At 41.4% G+C, this 19,075-nt stretch overlaps 1 protein-coding gene across 2 annotated transcripts in view; it reads left to right on the top strand.

Annotated features, from left to right (window-relative positions):
• The window catches only part of ZNF568 (zinc finger protein 568), a 106,717-nt gene that overhangs the window by 38,022 nt on the left and 49,620 nt on the right, over window positions 1-19,075 (top strand). Inside the window, exons 4-6 of one of the 2 annotated variants that reach the window (XM_055553277.1) lie at window positions 10,118-10,247; window positions 11,498-11,593; window positions 14,833-16,527. In XM_055553277.1, the coding sequence (XP_055409252.1) occupies window positions 10,118-10,247; window positions 11,498-11,593; window positions 14,833-15,812 (1,206 nt within the window). In that variant the 3' untranslated portion in view covers window positions 15,813-16,527. Of the gene's footprint in view, window positions 1-10,117; window positions 10,248-11,497; window positions 11,594-14,832 lie in introns of those variants that run through there. The other variant, XM_055553279.1, reaches the window with a different exon arrangement.

Below are 19,075 nucleotides of genomic sequence, written 5' to 3'. Positions count from 1 at the left end.
TCTCCTAGCAGCTGGGAGAAGTACCTTAGTACTGCAGGGAGATTTGGGTGGAACACCACAATCTCTCTCTCCACATAATGACCTGATGGCCAGATACTTACTACACATACTACTCTCCCCTTTTTGCCCAATTCAACTATCCTAGACATTTTACCATTATACCTAGAACCATGCTTTAAAAAAAAAAAAAACAAAAAAAACAAAACAGTGTACATAATGCTCCATCATATGCATGGAATATTTAACCCATCCTCCATATTATGGACATTTGGGTAGTGTCCAGGTTTGATATTTCAAGCAATGATGCAGGAAACATCCTTTGTTGGAGTACAGATTTACAAAGGAACAAGTCCAACGAGAGTCAGTGGACTTCCTGGTAGCCCAGCAAACAGGCAGACATGCCCCATGATTTCCATTGGCCAAAAGGAGGAAGCATATTGTTATTTCCAGGAGAAAACTAGCTTTTCAGGGCACTTGTTTTTAAGAGTGACCTTCTTAGGGCAGCACTGCTGCTATTGGTGGTCCTAGGACATAGGCACCTGCTGGAAGCTTGTTAACATCCAGAGTGGCAAACTCCACCCAGACCTTCTGGATCAGGTTAACTGTGGGTGGGGCCTGAGAATCTTTGTTTAACAAGCTCTGGATGATCCATTTGTGCTTGAAAGTATGAGAAGCACTGAGAGAGTGAACAGAATTTTTAACAATCACTGACAAATACAGAAGCATGTTTTCAACAGTGGTTCAACTCTTCCCTTGGAGTTGAGTGTTAGCACCACAACAAAACTCAGTTCTCCAGGTGGCCAAAACCATCATGTCTTAGCCTCCCAATGATGTAACAATGTTTTCTATCAAAGTTGCAGGAAGTTTGAACTCCTCTGTGCTTTGTGGCCCACGTGTAATGACAGGAAAATTCTCAATTTCAGTTATAAGAAAGTCAAAATACAAATATTTCTTTTGGTGGGGCTGGTGAGGGGGCAGGAAGATTCCTCCAAGTTTATAGAAGTTTTGATTTTGATCCAAGGTGTCTACATTGAGGAAACGATGAACTGCTCATTATTTGAATTACTGTCATTCCTCTTTAAGTGTCTCTGCTAGTTTTGCAGCAAACAGTTGAACATCTTATCCCCAGCAAGTCTCAGTGTGAGATGTCACCAGTTCCCCCGCCTTCCTCACTGACTTTTGATGGTAAAGGAGATGGTGAAGGTCTCCTTCTCAGCCCCTGAGTTCCTGCATTCCCACCTTTCAGAGTCCTTTCTCAAGCAAGAGCATCTCTTTCTGGAAACCTATCCATGCCTGCCTGCTTTCCTAGGTTTTTTTCCTTGTCCCTACAAACATTGTCAGTAACTTCAACCCTAGAAACCATTACTGCTTATAACCCAAAAAGTCCTTTCCTTTCTCTCCTGATCTCCTTCATCTTCTGAATTGATTTCCCTGCTCTTAATGTGTCCACTCCTGCTTCTCATTCTTTCTTGAGTCCAAAATTCTCTCTTCCCACTTAACTGAAACTTTTCTGGCCAAGGTCCCAGGTGACCTTGCTGAGGCTAAAGTTAGAAGATGCTGTTTGATTATTCCACTGAATTAAGACTGTACCTTTTGCCTCCTCCTCATGTCTGAAAGGCAGCACCATGTACTGGGTAGGAGCACAGAACCTGGAGCTGAATTGCTGAGTTTGAATCCCTATCCTTACCATCTGTACAACTTTGGCAAGTCCCTGAACCTCTCTGCCCCAGTTTTCTTTAATATGGGAATAATGGCACTTACTTCAGAGAGTAGAATTAAATGAACTAATATGTGTAAAGTGCTTGAAATAGACTATTTGTCCTTATTATGTGTTTGATTATTATTACTAAGTTTAGGCCTCCTTCCTTCATGCCAGGGATAGTGCTTCCCTACATCTTCTGGGGTTTCTCTTTCTATCTTCTTATGTCTTAGACACTGATGTTCCTGTGGGTTTGAACCTTCTCTGGGGTGCCACTCTTTTTCTTTTTTTTGGCTGCTTACATAATCTTAGTTCCCTAACCAGAGATTGAAGAGATCACTGCCTTCAGCAGTGAAAGCTCAGAGTCCTAACTGCTGGACTGCCAGGGAAGTCCCGGTTTCATCCACTCTTAAGGTGGGTGCTGGTGAGTCTGCACGTGGCTCCCTCCTCCATATCTAAGCCCAGGCCTCCTCCAAGAACTTTAGACCCCTTTGTCTAACATCTGTGCCTTTGGCTGCCTTCAGTTTAATGTGTGCAAAGTTGAATTTTTTCTGTCTCTTCTTCCCTGTTTCTCATCTCAGGAGATAATACCAACCCAAACCCCCAGGCAAGCCCAGACCCTGAGACTTACCCTTGACGTCTCCCCACCTTCCATCTCTCACACTCAGTCACCAAGTCTTCCTGATTTTAGGACTTCCCAGGTGGCGTGAGTGGTAAATAACCCACCTGCCAATGCAGGAGACCTAAGTCTTGCTGATTTTACAGCCTTAGTGTTTCATCCATCCTTTTCATCCCTATGTTTGGTGAAAATGGCATGGCCCTTTAGGTGCAAAATTATGTCTCTTCTACTTTTTTCTCTTCTGTTCTATTCCCCCCCATTCTGTTTCATCCCATCCCATCCCACTCTACTCTACTCCATCCTATCTCATCCCATTCCAGTTAGGTCTGTTTGGGGAATACTGACCCAGAGCCTGTCACCCAGAGCTACGCCCTGTGCTCTAAGATGAAGCCTGATTGCTGCTCACCCGCTACCACAGTATGCTGTTCTGGCATCAGTGAGGGTGTCTAGTTGGCACCTTTTCTGTTCCACGCCCTTTGTGTGAGTCTTAGGGTCCCAGGTGCCAGCTTCCATTGCCTCCATCCTGGTTTTGGTCCTGTCTTCACATCTACTTATGTGGGCCACTCCTCAAGTGCCACACTAGCATTCATCAAGGAGACCTGCAGTCTCCTGGGAGTGGAGAGTGGCTGCTCTCAGCCCCTTTGTCTCTGCAGCACCCTCTCAATGCTTCTTTCCTCGGGCCACTCCCAGAGGTGGCAGGCCAGTGCCACTGCCACTGTGTAGTGTGCTAGGGCTCTCCACCCCATTAACACCCTCCCTTTTTCTGTCCTTTAGAATTGTTTTCCCTTTCTTAACAGATTTTTAAAATATTGACTTACAATCTTTTTTCTCATTAAGTAACATAGGTACCTTTAAGTGGCACTGTCTTATTCCAGGCACAGTCTAAAGGCTTGACATATATTAACTCATTTAAACCTCATACTATAATAACTGAGAGACATACATTATTATTGTCTCCATTCAACAGATGAGAAAGCTGAGGCAGAGACATTAAATAGCTTTCCCAGGGTCATGCATTTAGTGGTGTAGCCTGTATTTGAACTCAATAAGTCCAGCCCCAAAGTCCATGCTTTTAGCTGATCTGCCCTATTGCCTCTCATGTCTGTCAGTGACTGTAAAGTTAGACAGCAGTCCACAAAACCACCTTTGCTTCTTTTTTTAAAAATGAATGAATTAATTTTTGGCTCTGCTGGGTCATCATTGCTGTTCGTGGGCTTTCTCTAGTTATAGAGAGCAGGGGCTACTTTATAGTTGCGGAGCACGGGTTTCTCATCACAGTCACTTCTCTTGTTGCAGAGCACAGACTGTAGGGCACGCGAGCTTCAGTAGTTACGGCACACAGGTTTAGTTGCACTGCAGTATGTGGGATCTTCCCAGACCAGGGCTCAAACCCTTATACCCTGCATTGGCAGGCAGTTCTTAACCACTGGACGACCAGGGAAGTCCCCAAACCACCCTCATTCTGGCAGCATTTGTAAGTTTGGAGGTTTCCAACACCACCCTCAGTTTTGATAATTTGCTAGAAAGACCCACAGAATGATATATTCACAGTTAGGATTCATTACAGCAGATGTACAAAGATTAAAATCAGCCAAGAAAAGAGGTGCTTGGGGCAGAGTCCAGGAGAGTTCCACACACTGAACTTCCATGTGTCCTCTCCCAGTGAGTGTGAACAGTGAGAAATTCTCCCAACAACCATGTGTGATGGTACAGAGTATTGCCAACCAGGAAGCTCACCTAAGCCTTGGTGTCCAGAGCTGTATTCAGGGTTGGTCAAATAGACATGACCTGGTAGTGGAGGCTGAGCTAATTGATGCCTGTGAGCCAGAGCTTCTCCCAGAAATCATGTTATTAGAATATCTGGTGTAGCCCAAGGCCCCAGGTAAACCAAGACACTCTTATCTAGGAGGACATTCCAGGGGCTTAGAGATTAACTCATGGGAACTGAGGTCAGACCTTTCCTTGGGCAAGGTTAAATTCTCTAGGTCACTTCAAGATATATCTAAAGTACTAAAGGAAAATTTATTTACTCACAAGAGTAGAGGAGGTTTTCCCCCCAAACTAAACAATTCTCCAATTCTGTGCAGACCTTACAAGTTAGGGGCTCTGTCTCACAAGATTGCCCCCTACTACCACTTCAGATGCCAATTGCAAATCCCAGGTTATCATCTGAACTTCTGACCAACTGTAACCACACAGCTCATACTGGGACTTCAACCCAGCTAAAATCCAGACTGGGACTTGAATCCATTGTCTTTTCATTGAAATCATGTATCCGGTCTCAGGACTTAATGAAGCTCAGGTTTTGTATGTCTCATCACAGGAAGAATTCAGTGAGAGACAAAGTGGTAGGTAAGAAGTGGATTTATTTACAAAGATATACATTCCATAGAATATGGTCCCTTTCTTAAGGTGAGAATGGCCCTGAGAGAAACACACACCACAGAGAGAGTGGGAGCCATCTCAGAAGGCAAGAGACACCGAATGTGGGGTGGTTAGTATTTATGGACTAGGTAATTTCATAGGCTAATGAGGGAATGCAGAGTTCCAAAGAATAGCAAGGAGAGATAAGAAAGCCTTTTAAAGTGAACAATGCAAAGAAATAGAGGAAAACAATAGAATGGGAAAGACTAGAGATCTCTTCAAGAAAATTAGAGATACCAAGGGAACATTTCATGCAAAGATGGGCACAATAAAGGACAGAAGTGGTATAGACCTAACGGAAGCAGAAGATATTAAGAAGAGGAGGCAAGAATACACAGAATAACTATACAAAAAGGATTTTAATGACCCAGATAACTACAAAGGTTTGATCACTCACCTAGAGCCAGACATCCTGGAGTCTGAAGTCAAGTAGGCCTTAGGAAACATCACTATGAAGAAAGCTAGTGGGGGTGATACAATATCAGCAGAGCTATTTCAAATCCTAAAAGATGATGCTGTTAAAATGCTGCACTCAATATGCCAGCAAATTTGGAGAACTCAGCAGTGGGCACAGGACTGAAAAAGGTCAGTTCTCATTCCGATCCCAAAGAAAGGCAGTGCCAAAGAATGTTTAAACTTCCACACAATTGCACTTGTTTCATATGCTAGCAAAGTAATTCTCAACATTCTCTAAGCTAGGTTTCAATATATGAACCGAGAACTTCCAGATGTACAAGCTGGATTTAGAAGAGGCAGAAGAACCACAGATCAAATTGCCAACTTCCGTTGGATCATCAAAAAAGCAAGAGAATTCCAGAAAAACATCTACTTCTGCTTCATTGACTATGCTAAAACCTTTGTTGTGTGGATCACAACAAACTGGAAAATTCTTCAAGAGGTGGGAATACCAGACCACCTTACTTGCCTCCTGCGAAACTTGTATGCAGGTCAAGAAGCAACAGTTAGAAACAGACATGGAACAATGCACTGGTTCCAAATTGGGAAAGAAGTGCGTCAAGGCTGTATATTGTCACCCTGTTTATATGCAGAGTATATCATGCGAAGTGCCAGGTTGGATGAAGCACAAGCTGGAATCACGATTGCCAGGAGAATATCAATAACCTCAGATATGCATATGACACCACCCTTATGGCAGAAATCGAAGAGGAATTAAAGAGCCTCTTGATGAAGGTGAAAGAGGAGAGTGAGAAAGCTGGCTTAAAGCTCAACATTCAAAAAACCAGAATCACGGAATCTAGTCCCATCACTTCATGGCAAATAGATGGGGAAACAGTGGAAACAGTGACAGACTTTATTTTCTTGGGCTCCAAACTCACTGCAGATGGTGACTGAAGCCATGAAATTAAAAGATGCTTGCTCCTTGGAAGAAAAGTTATGACAAACCTAGATAGCATATTCAAAAGCAGAGACATTACTTTGCCCAAAAAGGTTCATATAGTCAAAGCTATGGTTTTTCCAGTAGTCATGTATGGATGTGAGAGCTGGACAGTAGGAAAGGCTGAGTGCTGAAGAATTGATGCCTTCAAACTGTGGTGCTGGAGAAGACTCTTCAGAGTCCCTTGGACTGCAAGATCAAACCAGTCAGTCCTAAAAGAAATCAACCCTGAACATTCATTGGAAGGACTGAAGCTGAAGCTGAAACTCCAATACTTTGGCCACCTGATGCAAAGAGTTGAATCATTGGAAAAGACCCTGATGCTGGCAAAGACTGAAGGCAGAAGGAGAAGGTGATGAGAGGACGAGATGGCTGGATGGCATCACTGAACTCAATGGACATGAATTTGAGCAAACTGTGGGTGATGGTGAAGGACAGGGAAGCCTGGAGTGCTGCAGTCCATGGGGTTGCAAAGAGTCAGACATGACTGAGTGACTGAACAATGAATGGGAGGATTATTCCATCTATTTTGGGGAAGGGTAGGGATTCTCAGAAATTGGGCTGCCACTCACCTTTCTGGCCTTTTATGGTTGGCCTCATAACTGTCATGGCACATGTGGGTATGCCATTTAACATATGCTAATGTATTACAGTGAACATATAATGAGGCTCAAGGTCCACTGGAAATTGAATCTTCCGCCATCTCGGACCTCATCAGTTCTGACCAGTTTTTGTCATAGCCTCCATAACTGTGTCATTCTTTTAAAAATTGTGCCCTGCCCCTTTCCTTCCTGTTTCACAACCAACTATAAATTGAGGTCCCTCCCCATTGATAATTTTCTATTACTCACAGAACTCAGGGAAACACTTTACTTATTATTACAGATTTATTTTAAAGGATATTATACAGGATATAAAGGAACAGCCATTGGGCTTCCCTGGTGGCTCAGATGGTAAGGAAACTGCCTGCAGTGCAGGAGACCTGGGTTCAGTCCCTGGGTCAGGAAGATCCCCTGGAGAAGGGAATGGTAACCCACTCCAATGTTCTTGCCTGGAGAGAATTCCACGGACAGAGGAACCTGGCCGCCTGCAGTCCATGGGGTTGCAGAATCAGACACGACTGAATGACTAATACACACACGAAAGGACAGCCAGATAAAGGGGTATGTATGGCAAGATACAGAAGGGTCCTGAGCGCAGGAGCTTCTGTCTCCAGAGAATTTGGGGTACACACCCCAAACTGGATATGTTCATCAAACTGGAAGCTCTCCAAGGTTTTTATGGAAGTTCCATTATATAGGCATACTTAATTACATTGTTGGCCTTTGATGATTAGCTTAATCGCAAATCCCTTTCCTGTCCTCAGAAGCTGGGGGCTATATGGCTGTAGGTCCCAACCAACTAATACCTGGTTGGTTCCTCTGGTAACCAGCCCCCATCCTCAAAGAGTTACATCATTAGTATAAACTCTGTTATGATTGACATGAGCTTGTTACTAATAATAAAAGACCTTCCTATGACTCCTGTTGCTCTGGAAGTTACAAGGGTTTAAGAAGCTCTGTGCCCAGAATCAGGCAAGAAGACCAAATATATATATTTCTTAATACATCACAATATTACAACAGATGCTTTCTTAGGTTAGTACCTGTGGACCTCTCTCAGCAGCTATCCTGTCCCAGGGCACAGGGCTTTTTGAAGAATTTGTTCTCTGTGCCCTAAATCAGAGGACTGACTGCACGAACATTATCATCTGAGGCTTGCCAGGCTGTGGAGCCTCCTTCCTAAACTATATTCCTTCTCTGGGTCTCTAGCTGAACTCTCCTGCCATTGGCCTCTTACTCATTAGTGTGCCCTGGGGCTCTGGCCTGAGTGCTCTGCTTATCCTGTCTCCTTGCAGAGAGATCCCATGCTGCAAGCTACCATGTCTGTGCTGGCACCTCCTGTAACTTTAGCTCTGTTCCTGACCTTGATCTTGACATGGCTCATCTATTCATCCTGGTGCCTGTCAAGTGTCTCCACCTGTGTGTCCCCCACACGGCGTGTCCTCTTCACTTTTGCTGTTTTTGTCAACTCGTTTACCACCACCATCACCCGGTTGCCTTTGAGATACCTGAGTGTCAACCTTAGACCTTCTTCACCCCCCACAACCAGTTAAGGAGCAGGTTCAGCTCTTCCTTACAGTGATCCTTCTCTGTCTCACTGTTTCTGTCCTACTTAGGAGCATTATCTTCCATATGCATTAGTGCAGAGTCTTTCCTTTCTCCTCCCTCCAGGTCACCCACCACATTGCTCTTTCCATCCATTCACCTGCAAACTATCTGTGAGTTCTGTATCTCTTATAGGCAGTATTCCTTTTTTTATCCGGTCTAACTGTCTCTGCGTTTTTGGAGCATTTAATCATGTGTTAAATAAACCTTCTAGTTTAATATATTGTTGTTCAGTTGCTAAGTCATATCAGACTCTGCGACCCTATAAACTGTAGCCCACCAGGCCCCTCTGTCCATGGGATTCTCCAGGCAAGAATACTGGAATGGGTTGCCATTTGCTTCTCCAATAATTTAATATAGTTTAATATAAATGTAATTATTGGTATGGTTGGATTTATATCTATCTTTGGTATTGGGTTTTCTATTTGTCCCATTTGCTTTTGTTCCTCTGTTTCTTTTCTCTTGTGTGTGTGTATTTGTGTGGATTAATGGGATATTTCTTGGAATTCTCTTTGTTTACTTCAGTACACCTCTTTGCACTATGAGTTTAGTGATTACTGTAGGGATACAATGTATGTCCTCATCTTTTCACAGTCTGCTTAGAGTTAGCATTATACCACTGGGCACAGGATGCAGGAAACTCACATGCCTTCTAGAATGTGCTTTCCACACACACCACTTCCTTGATAGATTTCTTATTGTCTTCCAGTCCACCATCTCATAACTCACAGGCCTGTGTACTCTCCCCTGTAATTGAGTAAGTTGCTGCCTTTACACATCACTGTTTGCCCCATGCCTTTGTTCGCCCTATGCTGTTCCCTCTGCAAGGAACACAGTTTCTCCATCTCTGCAGAGAACACTCAGCTGCACACACATCCCTTAGCACTGAAGCCTCACTACACTGATAATTTTTTTTAATATTTATTTATTTGGTTGCACTGGGTCTTGGTTGCAGCACATGGAATCTTCTGTCTTCACTGTGGCACATGGGATCTCTAGTTGCAGCATATGGGATCTAGTTCCCCGACCAGGGATTGAACTCAGGTCCTTGCATTGGGAGTTCAGGGTCGTTTCCCCGGACCAACAGGGAAGTCCTAGACCCTGATAATTTTAGTGGACAGTTCACTTCTCTGCATACTAGAGCTCAGATACCCTGCTGTTACATCCCTTACCATCTCACCCTGATGGCCTTACATATTGCTGTCCCAGCCAGGCTATGAGCTCCTTGAGGTCAGGAGCCATCCATGACTATGTCCCCAGCGACCAGGACTGGGTCAGACACATAGTCTTCAGTCAATATGTGTTGACCCAAAGTATAAATGACAGTGGCTTCCAATCCCACCATATAGAGCCCAAAGCCAGGAATAGAAAAGGTAAAAAAGATAAATGATCACAATAAGCTCTGACCTGGGACTTCCCTGGTGGTCCGGGGGATAAGAATCCACCTGCCAATGCAGGGGACATGGGTTCGATCCCTGGCTCGGGAAGATCCCACATGCCTCGGGGCAACTAAGCCCACGTGCCACAACTACTGTAGCCTGCTTACCTAGCCCATGCTCCACAACAAGAGAAGCCCAAGCACTGCATCAAAGAGCAGCTCCTGCTTGCTGCAACTAGAGAAAGCCCACATGCTACAAGGAAGACCCAGCACAGCCAAAAAATTAAGTAAGTAATTAAAAAATAAGCTCTAACCTATGAACATTATAGAAAGTCAGGACCATCCACTCCTGCCTGAATTTTCCCCATGTGACCCAGTGTCATTTCATCTTCAGCAGAGACCTGTGTCATTCAAGGATGTGGTAGTGGGCTTCACGCAAGAGGAGTGGCATGGGCTTAATCCTGCACAGAGGGCCCTGTACCGGGATGTGATGCTGGAGACCTATAGCAACCTCGTCTCAGTGGGTAAGAACAGTTCTGCTGCACAATCTATATCAGGCTTGAATGACCACCTTTCTTCTTTCAGTTGCTAAAAGTAACTGAAATACCGGGACTTCCCTGGTGGTCCAATGGCTGAGACTCCGAGCTCCCAGTACAGAGGGCCCAGGTTCATTCCCCGGTCAGGGAACTAGATCCCACATGCAGCAACTAAGGCTTGGTGCATTAAAATAAATAAATTAAATTATTTAATATTTTTTAAAAAGTAACTGCGGAGAAGGCAATGGCACCCCACTCCAGTACTCTTGCCTGGAAAATCCCATGAAAGGAGGAGCCTGGCAGGCTGCAGTCCATGGGGTTGCTAAGAGTCGGACACGACTGAGCAACTTCACTTTCACTTTTCACTTTCATGCATTGGAGAAGGAAATGGCAACCCACTCCAGTGTTCTTGCCTGGAGAATCCCAGGGACGGGGGAGCCTGGTGGGCTGCCGTCTCTGGGGTCGCACAGAGTCAGACACGACTGAAGCGACTTAGCAGCAGTGGCAGCAGCAAAAAGTAACTGAAGTACCGAATATTTCCTATGTGCCAGACACTTTTAGCCACTTTGTTTATTATTTCTTTTAATATTTATTTATTTGGCTGTGTCAGGTCTTAGTCGTGGCATATGGGATCTTCATCGTGTCATGTGGGACTCTCTAGTTGTGCTGCAGGGGCTCAGTAGTTGGGATGCATGGCTCCAGAGTGCATGAGCTTCAGTAGTTGCAATATGCAGACTTAGTGTCTCTGCAGCATATGAGATTTTAGTTCTCTGACCAGGGATCAAACCCATGTCCTCTGCACTGCAGGGAGGATTCCTAACCACTGAACCACCAGGGAAGTCCCTGGCCACTTGAAACGTATTAACTTGTGTAATCTTCATAAGTGCTTTATAAGGTAGGTACTGTTAGTACCACTCTTTTACACATTTGGGAACTGAGGCAAACAGGTTAAGTCACTTGCCCAGTGTCACCCAACTAGTACATAGCAGAGCCAAAGTGGGATTTGAATGCCAGCAGTCTCCTGCAGTTTGCATTCCTAACCCTTATACTGTGTTGCCTCAGCAAGTGTGGCTTGAGTATCAATGGTCCTGGATGACTAGTTCCTTTTGAGTTCCAGACAAGGTGTGTGTATAGTCTCCTCCCAAGTACAATGTCTGTTGTGCAGCCTTTAATGTTAACTGAATGGCCCTGAAGATCATGGAGCTCAGCCCAAGGCCTGGATCATTTCTCTGGAACAGGTTATGAAGGCACCAAACCATACGTGATCCTCCGGCTGGAGCAGGAAGAAGCACCCTGGATTTGTGAGGCAGCATGCTTAGGCTGCCACTGTCGGGGTAAGTATGATCAATCCAGCAAAAGACGTACTATGGGAGGCTGGCAGCTTTAGAATTTTGTTTAGGATCCAGCTCTTCAAAGCCTGAGAGCTTTGAAGCAGCTGGAGACATTTCTCTGAGAGCTTTGTTTAGCCTTCTTGGTGACCTCTCAGGTTCCATGCATCCCACTCCATGTGCTTGCTCCATCTCCCTTTCTCCAGAATCCTTGATTTCTCTTTCTCTCTTGAGGTTATCAGTACATTTCTCTTTCATACTCAGGGATTCTTGCAAATAAGCTTCTGTGAGTCTTCTGTTCTTGCTGCTCCCTTTCTAACCTCTACTCTAACAGTTTTGAGGTAAAAGGCCCCAGACCTGCCTGCCATACTTACAGTCTCACTTCCCATCCTTTCTGAATCCCTTAAATTATCCCTGAGTCCCTTAATTTCCTTAAGTCACAGAGGAGGAAGCAGTGAATTCCAGGAAGTGACCAAGAACAGTTGGGTAGTGAAGGAGGCTGAGGTTAGCCTGTCTTAGTGAAGTCACTCAGTCATGTCCGACTCTTTGCAACCCCATGGACTGTAGCCAACCAGGCTTAACCCCATCTATTTAATATTCAGAATAACTGCCCCTCTCCCATCAGCTCTATAAAATTTCTCAACAATAATCCCTGGTACTCTGAGTGTTTGTAGCCTATTCTTTAGGATGCCTCTGGATTTCTGCTTCTTCAGTGAAGTCATAAGTTTAGCATGAAAAGCCAGTGCCATCTGTTTCCAGATCACTTTATGCCATTTATACTTAGTGTTGTAATCACATAGTTGAATTAAATATTAGATAACACCTTCAAACATTCAAGTCATTTTCATGCTTCTCCCCAAAATAATATCTTTAGGATTACCACTATCCAGCTTTCACTGGTTGTAGTAGGGACTGAAACAGCATTAGAATTCCTGGCCAACACTCAGTGTGCACTCACTTTGTGCCAGGTCTTTTCTCAATTTTACATATATCAACTCATTCAACCCTTAAAACACTTGTGAGGTGTTTATTACTAGCCTTTATTATCCCATTTACAAATGAGGAAGCATCATAGAAAAGTTAAGAAACTTGTATAAGAACAAATAACAAAGTAAGGGACCAAATGAGGATTTGAACTCAGGTGGTCAGGCTCTAGAACTAGTATTCTTTTTTTTTTGGCCATGCCACATGGCACGTAGGATCTTAGTTCCCTGACCAGGGATTGAACCTGTACCCACTGCAGTGGAAGCTCTCAGTCTTAACCACTGGACTGCTGGGGAAGTCCCTAGAACCAGTATTCTTAACCATCACACTCTGGTGCCCTCTGAGGTGTATTTTGCTTCATGAAATTGCTCATCAACCTTCCTGAAACCATTGTAACCTGGTTATCAACTTTTTCTTTCCCATCTTTCAAGAATTTTATATAATTGTAAAAAAGTTATCCAGTCAGCCCTCCTTTCTAAGTGCTCTATATCCTCTCATATTAATACCCTGGTTGCAACCTAGTCTTTTCTGTCTTCTAGACTTGATTCTCTTCTCAATGGTATAACTCCCTTAAAGAGTTCATCCATTTCTGAAACCATAAGATCCTCACAACTAGCCTCTTTGCCATTTTACCAACTTTTATCCCCCTTGTACCACCTAGGCTCCTCTGCTCACCATTTTACCAGTCTGTGGATCATCTCCATAGTTGTAGCCACTCATCCCTGTTTTGGGGGGACAAAAACTGAAGTCATCCTCTTTTCTACTTGCTATCTCCCTTCCACCCCACATGCACACAAGTGCACGCATATACCTACCTCAGCTTACTTCTCATTCCAGTGTTTTGCTACCATGAACTCATTTTGAGTCTTCTCTCTAACTGTTCTATGCATATGTGCTAGTTCTGTTTTTTTTCCTTTGAAAAATGACTTTAAATCTTCCTGTCTACTTTTCGTTTTCCTCTGACTTCTCCTAAAGTTGAACCCAAATTATCTCATGCCTGAATATCTTTAAGTCAGGAATTCTTAATCATTTTTGTGCCATAGAGCTCTTAAGCATTCTGGTGAAGCCTAATAGATTCCTTTTTTATGTATGTAAAAAAAAATCCTTAGGATTACATGAAAAACAAATTACTAAAATATAGTAATTAACTGAAATAAAGTTGGAAAATGCAATGTCAAAATATTAATGATATTAGTAGATAATAGTAGGTATACTTCCTTATTAATACATTAAATAGTGAGATCTAACAGGTCAAGTAATTGTCATGACCTCAGAATAGAGATGATTGTAAACACATTTTGAGAAATCTTTGACAGCTATAATGTGACATGAAAATACCTTATTCACAAAGTTACAGGAGCTAATACTAGTCTGTTTTGGTGTTCACATTCATAATCAAAGGAAATGTGAAAATAAAGGAAATAGTGAAAATAAAGCTGTAATTTTTTCCCCTATCCAAGTTCACAGCTCCCCAGATTTCTGTATACCAACTTAAGAACTCCTGCTTTAAACTCTAGTTAGTTTGGTTAATTCCTTCTTTTATCTAGTTCATCTTAGAGCCCTGGCCATTTATATTATGTCTAACTAGCTCAACATGATAAGCTCTCTGACTGCTGTATCAATGCTTGTCAAATCATAATATGATAAGCATTGGCAATTTGTTAAAATGCAGAATCTGATTCTGTAGGTATAGGGGTGGGGCCCAAGATTCCGCATATCTGTCACGATATCAGTTCCCAAGTGAGGCAGATGCTGACCATTGAGAACCATGCGCTGGTAACAAAGTGCTATATGACATTTAAACCTCTTTCCTCTGTAACAGGGATAAGCAAACTTCAGCCTATAGGTTAGCCACCAAATTTTGTGAATAAAGTTTTTATTGGAACACAGGTGCACACCTCTCTGTCTGTGTTCTTGCCATACAGTGGAAAAGTTAAGTAATTGTGACCAAGACCATATGGCCCACAAAGCCTAAAATATTTACTGATTCTTTAAGAACATGTTTACCAACTACTGCTCTATAATATCCTCTCTTCTTTAAAATTATTCCTATCTTCTATGACATGGTCCATTCCATTTGTGCCAGTTTCTGAATCTTCTATTCTCATACGACACTTCCCTGCATTCATGCCTTTAGTTATGATCCATGCCCTCTATTCATATACTGTGCACCCTTAAAAGTTTTAGGGCATTTCCCAAATAGTTTTATTCCAGATCATAATCACAGATTAATAAGGAAAATTTTCCTATACTTTCTCCAGAAAACATTTGGCAAGTTAACATCCACAGGAAAAGGCGGCAAGACACGCTTTTGAGGCAAGGTCCATTCATCAGCAGGAAAACGTTCCCCAAGGAAAGAAGCCATGAATGTAATAAGTGTGGGAAAATATCACATCTGAGTACTGACCTTTTTCCTTCAATTCAAAACTCCAGTAACTGGGACTTTTGTGGAAAGAGTGTGAACAATAATTTAGACTTAACTGGTTTTAAGAAAAACTACTCAAAAAAGCAAGATGAGTGCTATGGATATGAAAAACTGTTACAACATACAAAGCATGATAGAAGACAAAATGAAGAAAAATTCTGGGAATGCAGCCACTGTGAAAAAGCTTTCAGCCATAGCCCAGCACTTATGTATAAACCCCCAACAACCAATTCTCTTGTGTACAAACGTAAGAGGGTTCCACCTACAGAGAAACCCCACGTCTGTACTGAATGTGGAAAAGCCTTCTGCTACAAGTCTGAATTCATTAGGCATCAAAGAAGTCACACTGGGGAGAAGCCATATGGATGTACTGACTGTGGAAAAGCCTTTTCACATAAGTCAACCCTCATTAAGCACCAGAGAATACACACTGGTGTTAGACCCTTTGAATGTTTTTTTTGTGGAAAAGCCTTCACCCAGAAGTCACACCGCAGAGAGCATCAGAGGACACATACAGGAGAGAGACCCTTTGTGTGCAATGAATGTGGGAAGTCATTTGGTGAGAAGTCATACCTCAATGTACATCAAAAAATACACACAGGAGAAAGACCCTATCGTTGTAGAGAATGTGGAAAATCTTTCAGTCAAAAGTCATGCCTCAATAAACATTGGAGAACTCATACAGGAGAAAAACCTTATGGATGCAGTGAATGTGGCAAAGCATTCTATCAGAAGCCAAACCTCAGTAGACATCAGAAAATTCATGCTAGGAAGAATGCTTATAGGAATGACCTAAAAATAGTAGGAAAGCCTTGAGCAAGATATCTTATTTCATTATATGTGGAGGAATTCATCCTTAGGAAAAATCTCATATTTAATGAGTTTTGACCAGGTGTTTCATCATAAGGCAAGTCATGTTCCAATTGTGATAGAAAATTTTATACAAAAGATTATAGAAAATAGTCTATATTTAAAACAAACAAGATCACTTTGGCTTATGAAAGTTTAAAATATATTAAATGGAATGATTACAGAACACAAAATATATGTGAAGAAAATTAAAAGTATATTATGCTATGTCTCATAGTGACCCACATAATAAGCACTATTTATATTTTAGAATTATAAATGTGAATTTAAGTTCAATATCAAACACATGTTTAGAATGCCATTCACCAAACTTTTTCACTCTAAATATCACCATTGTCTTTTGGTGTCTTTACATACATGTGTGTGTGCTCAGTTGTGTCCAAGTCTTTGTGACTCCATGGACTGTAGCCCACAAGACTCCTCTATCCATGGAATTTTCCACACAAGAATACTGGAGTGGGTTGCCATTTCTTCCTCCAGGGGATCTTCCCAACCCAGCAATTGAACGCACATATCCTGCATTGGCAGGCCTATTCTTTACCACTGAGCCACCTGAGAAACCCTTTAACAATACAAGCAGCAACAATAATAATAGCATGACCAGCTATTTTTTTTAAAAGCTTTAACATATTAAACCAGTATATTTTCTGTCTTTTTGTAATACATGTAAATGGCCATAACATTTGTTGTTGGTCCCTTTTCTGAATAATAATGTTTTTAATATCTTTTGTTAAATTAGTCAAAAACTTTATTAAATGTTTTTAACTTTAAAAAGGCACTTATTTTGCCTTTATTATTTTATTATGTAATCATATTATTAAATAATAAACATTATTTGTTTTGCCTTTTTCAGTGTTAAAAACAAAGCTAAGGAATAGTTTTACAACTTAACATTCAGTGAACAAAATGATGACTCAGCATATTCATTACTTAATAGACAGTAGTGTTGGCACTAGTGGTAAAGAATCTGCCTGCCAATGCAGGGGATGTAAGAGGCGAGGTCTGATTCCTGGGTCAGGAAGATCCCCTGGAGGAGTGCACAGCAACTCACTCCAGTATTCTTGCCTGGATTTGGACAGAGGAACCCAGCAGGCTACAGTCCCTAGGGTTGCAGTTGGACATGACTAAAGCAACTTAGCACATGCACACAGAAAGTAGTGTGGCCCTGATATATTGTGCACTATTCCTGTTTTCTTAGCCTTGCTTAAAATACCTTGCAACAAATTAGTAGGAGAGATACTTTTTATGAGTCTTATAATTGAGAAATATTTCATGTACAGACCAATAAAGGAGAATTCCTTTCTTTTTTTCCCTCCAAATTAATTCAGCAACATTGATTTTTTTTCCTTCCCTATAAATTTCCCTGCTAGTGTCCTGGACACTGATATCCAACTTTTTTCATCATTCCAATTCAAGTCCATCTCTTTGAGCTGCCATGTCATTTATATAAGAAAACAGATGGTCACATTGTTCAAGATTTGTCTCCCTGTAAGAATGCCTAATCCAGAATGAAAGAGAAAATATAATCAAAGATAAAGATGTATTTAAAAGAATGATAAGGGGAATTCCCCAGTGGGCCAGTGGTTAGGACTCCACCCTTTCACTGCTAAGGGCCCAGGTTCAATCCCTGGTCAAGGAACTAAGATCCCACAAGCTGGAAGGCATGGCAAGAAAAAAAAAAAAAAATTTCATGCAACTATAGATCAACATATTTTTGAAACTGGAAATAGATGCTATTCTAGCAAAATGCAAGCTATGAAAATTGCAGTACAAAGTGGAAAACTTGATGGAACAATTACCATTGGAGAATTTGGAAAAGTGAAAGATTCATGATTGAAAACTGCTCCAGGCCTAGATGACTTCATGATTCATTTTACCTAACTTTTAAAGAAAGAGTAATTCCAGTGTTAGTTAAAATATTTCATCCTATTGACTATGCTCCCCAATTTATTTTATGAAACCAGAACAAGTTTTAACACCAAAACCAAATAAAGGTTTGGCTGGAAAACAGGAAACTCCAGACCATCCTTACTCATGAATATAGGAACAAAAACTATAATGAGAATAATAGAAAACAGAATTTACCAGTATACCTAAACAGTAATATATTATAATGACCAAGGAAAAGTCATCATGATATGAAGAGCCAATACAATAGTAATAGGAAACATATCAATAAAACTAACTTAGGAGAGAAGATGCTATCAATAGTTGCTTATAAGGCATTTAATGAAATTTATAAACATATCTAATAAAATACAAATTAAATTATGAGCAATGATAACTACCTAGAGTTTCTTTACCAAAACCCTATAGTATATGTTATGCTGAAACCATTATTTATTTATTTTGAAACCATTTTTAAAATCAAGAATTTAAGAGTTTAATAGATGTCCACTGTCATCTATTTTTACTAAAGATTATCTTGGAAGTTCCAGTGAAGGTGATAAAAAAGAAAATTGAATAACTGTTTTTTTTGTTGTTGTTGTTGGGAATAGCTTGTTAGAAACCCGTTAACTTTCTTTTTTTTTTTTTAATTTAATTTTATTTTTAAACTTTACAATATTGTATTGGTTTTGCCAAATATCGAAATGAATCCGCCACAGGTATACATGTGTTCCCCGTCCTGAACCCTCCTCCCCTCCTCCCTCCCCATACCATCCCTCTGGGTCATCCCAGTGCACCAGGCCCAAGCATCCAGTATTGTGCATCGAACCTGGACTGGTGACTCGTTTTATATATGATATTATACGTATTTGTTATGAATAAGGTTTTAAAAAAGGTAAAACTCTTCCCTTTTGCTGATGATGGGATTGTATATCAATATATGGAGAGACTTATGATTTTTTTGAGTTAAAAAGGTAATTTTCTAAGAAGACAGGGTATAGAAATAAAGAGATTTTCTCCATAAACATCTTAAAATTTGCATGCACGTCTTTTGGAATTACATTAAGTCCCACTGATTTTTCTTTCCCCCACTGCAGCTTATGGGATTTCAGTTCTCTGACCAGGAATTGAATTCCAGCCATGGCAGTGAAAGCACTGAATCCTTACCATTAGACCACCAAGGAACTCCTTTTTTTTTTTTAACTTATGTGAAATGATCTTAAATTCCATATGGAAAAATAAATGCCTGAGAATCTAGACAAGTATAAAAGGGAAATTTTCATGCCAATGTCAGAATATAAGATGAAGTCATTCTAAGCAAA

This window comes from Bubalus kerabau, chromosome 17 (genome assembly GCF_029407905.1).
Source record: "Bubalus kerabau isolate K-KA32 ecotype Philippines breed swamp buffalo chromosome 17, PCC_UOA_SB_1v2, whole genome shotgun sequence".
Taxonomy (NCBI): Eukaryota; Metazoa; Chordata; class Mammalia; order Artiodactyla; family Bovidae; genus Bubalus; species Bubalus kerabau.
The sequence above is the reverse complement of the archived record's forward strand: the minus strand, read 5'-3'. Positions and strand labels throughout refer to the sequence as shown.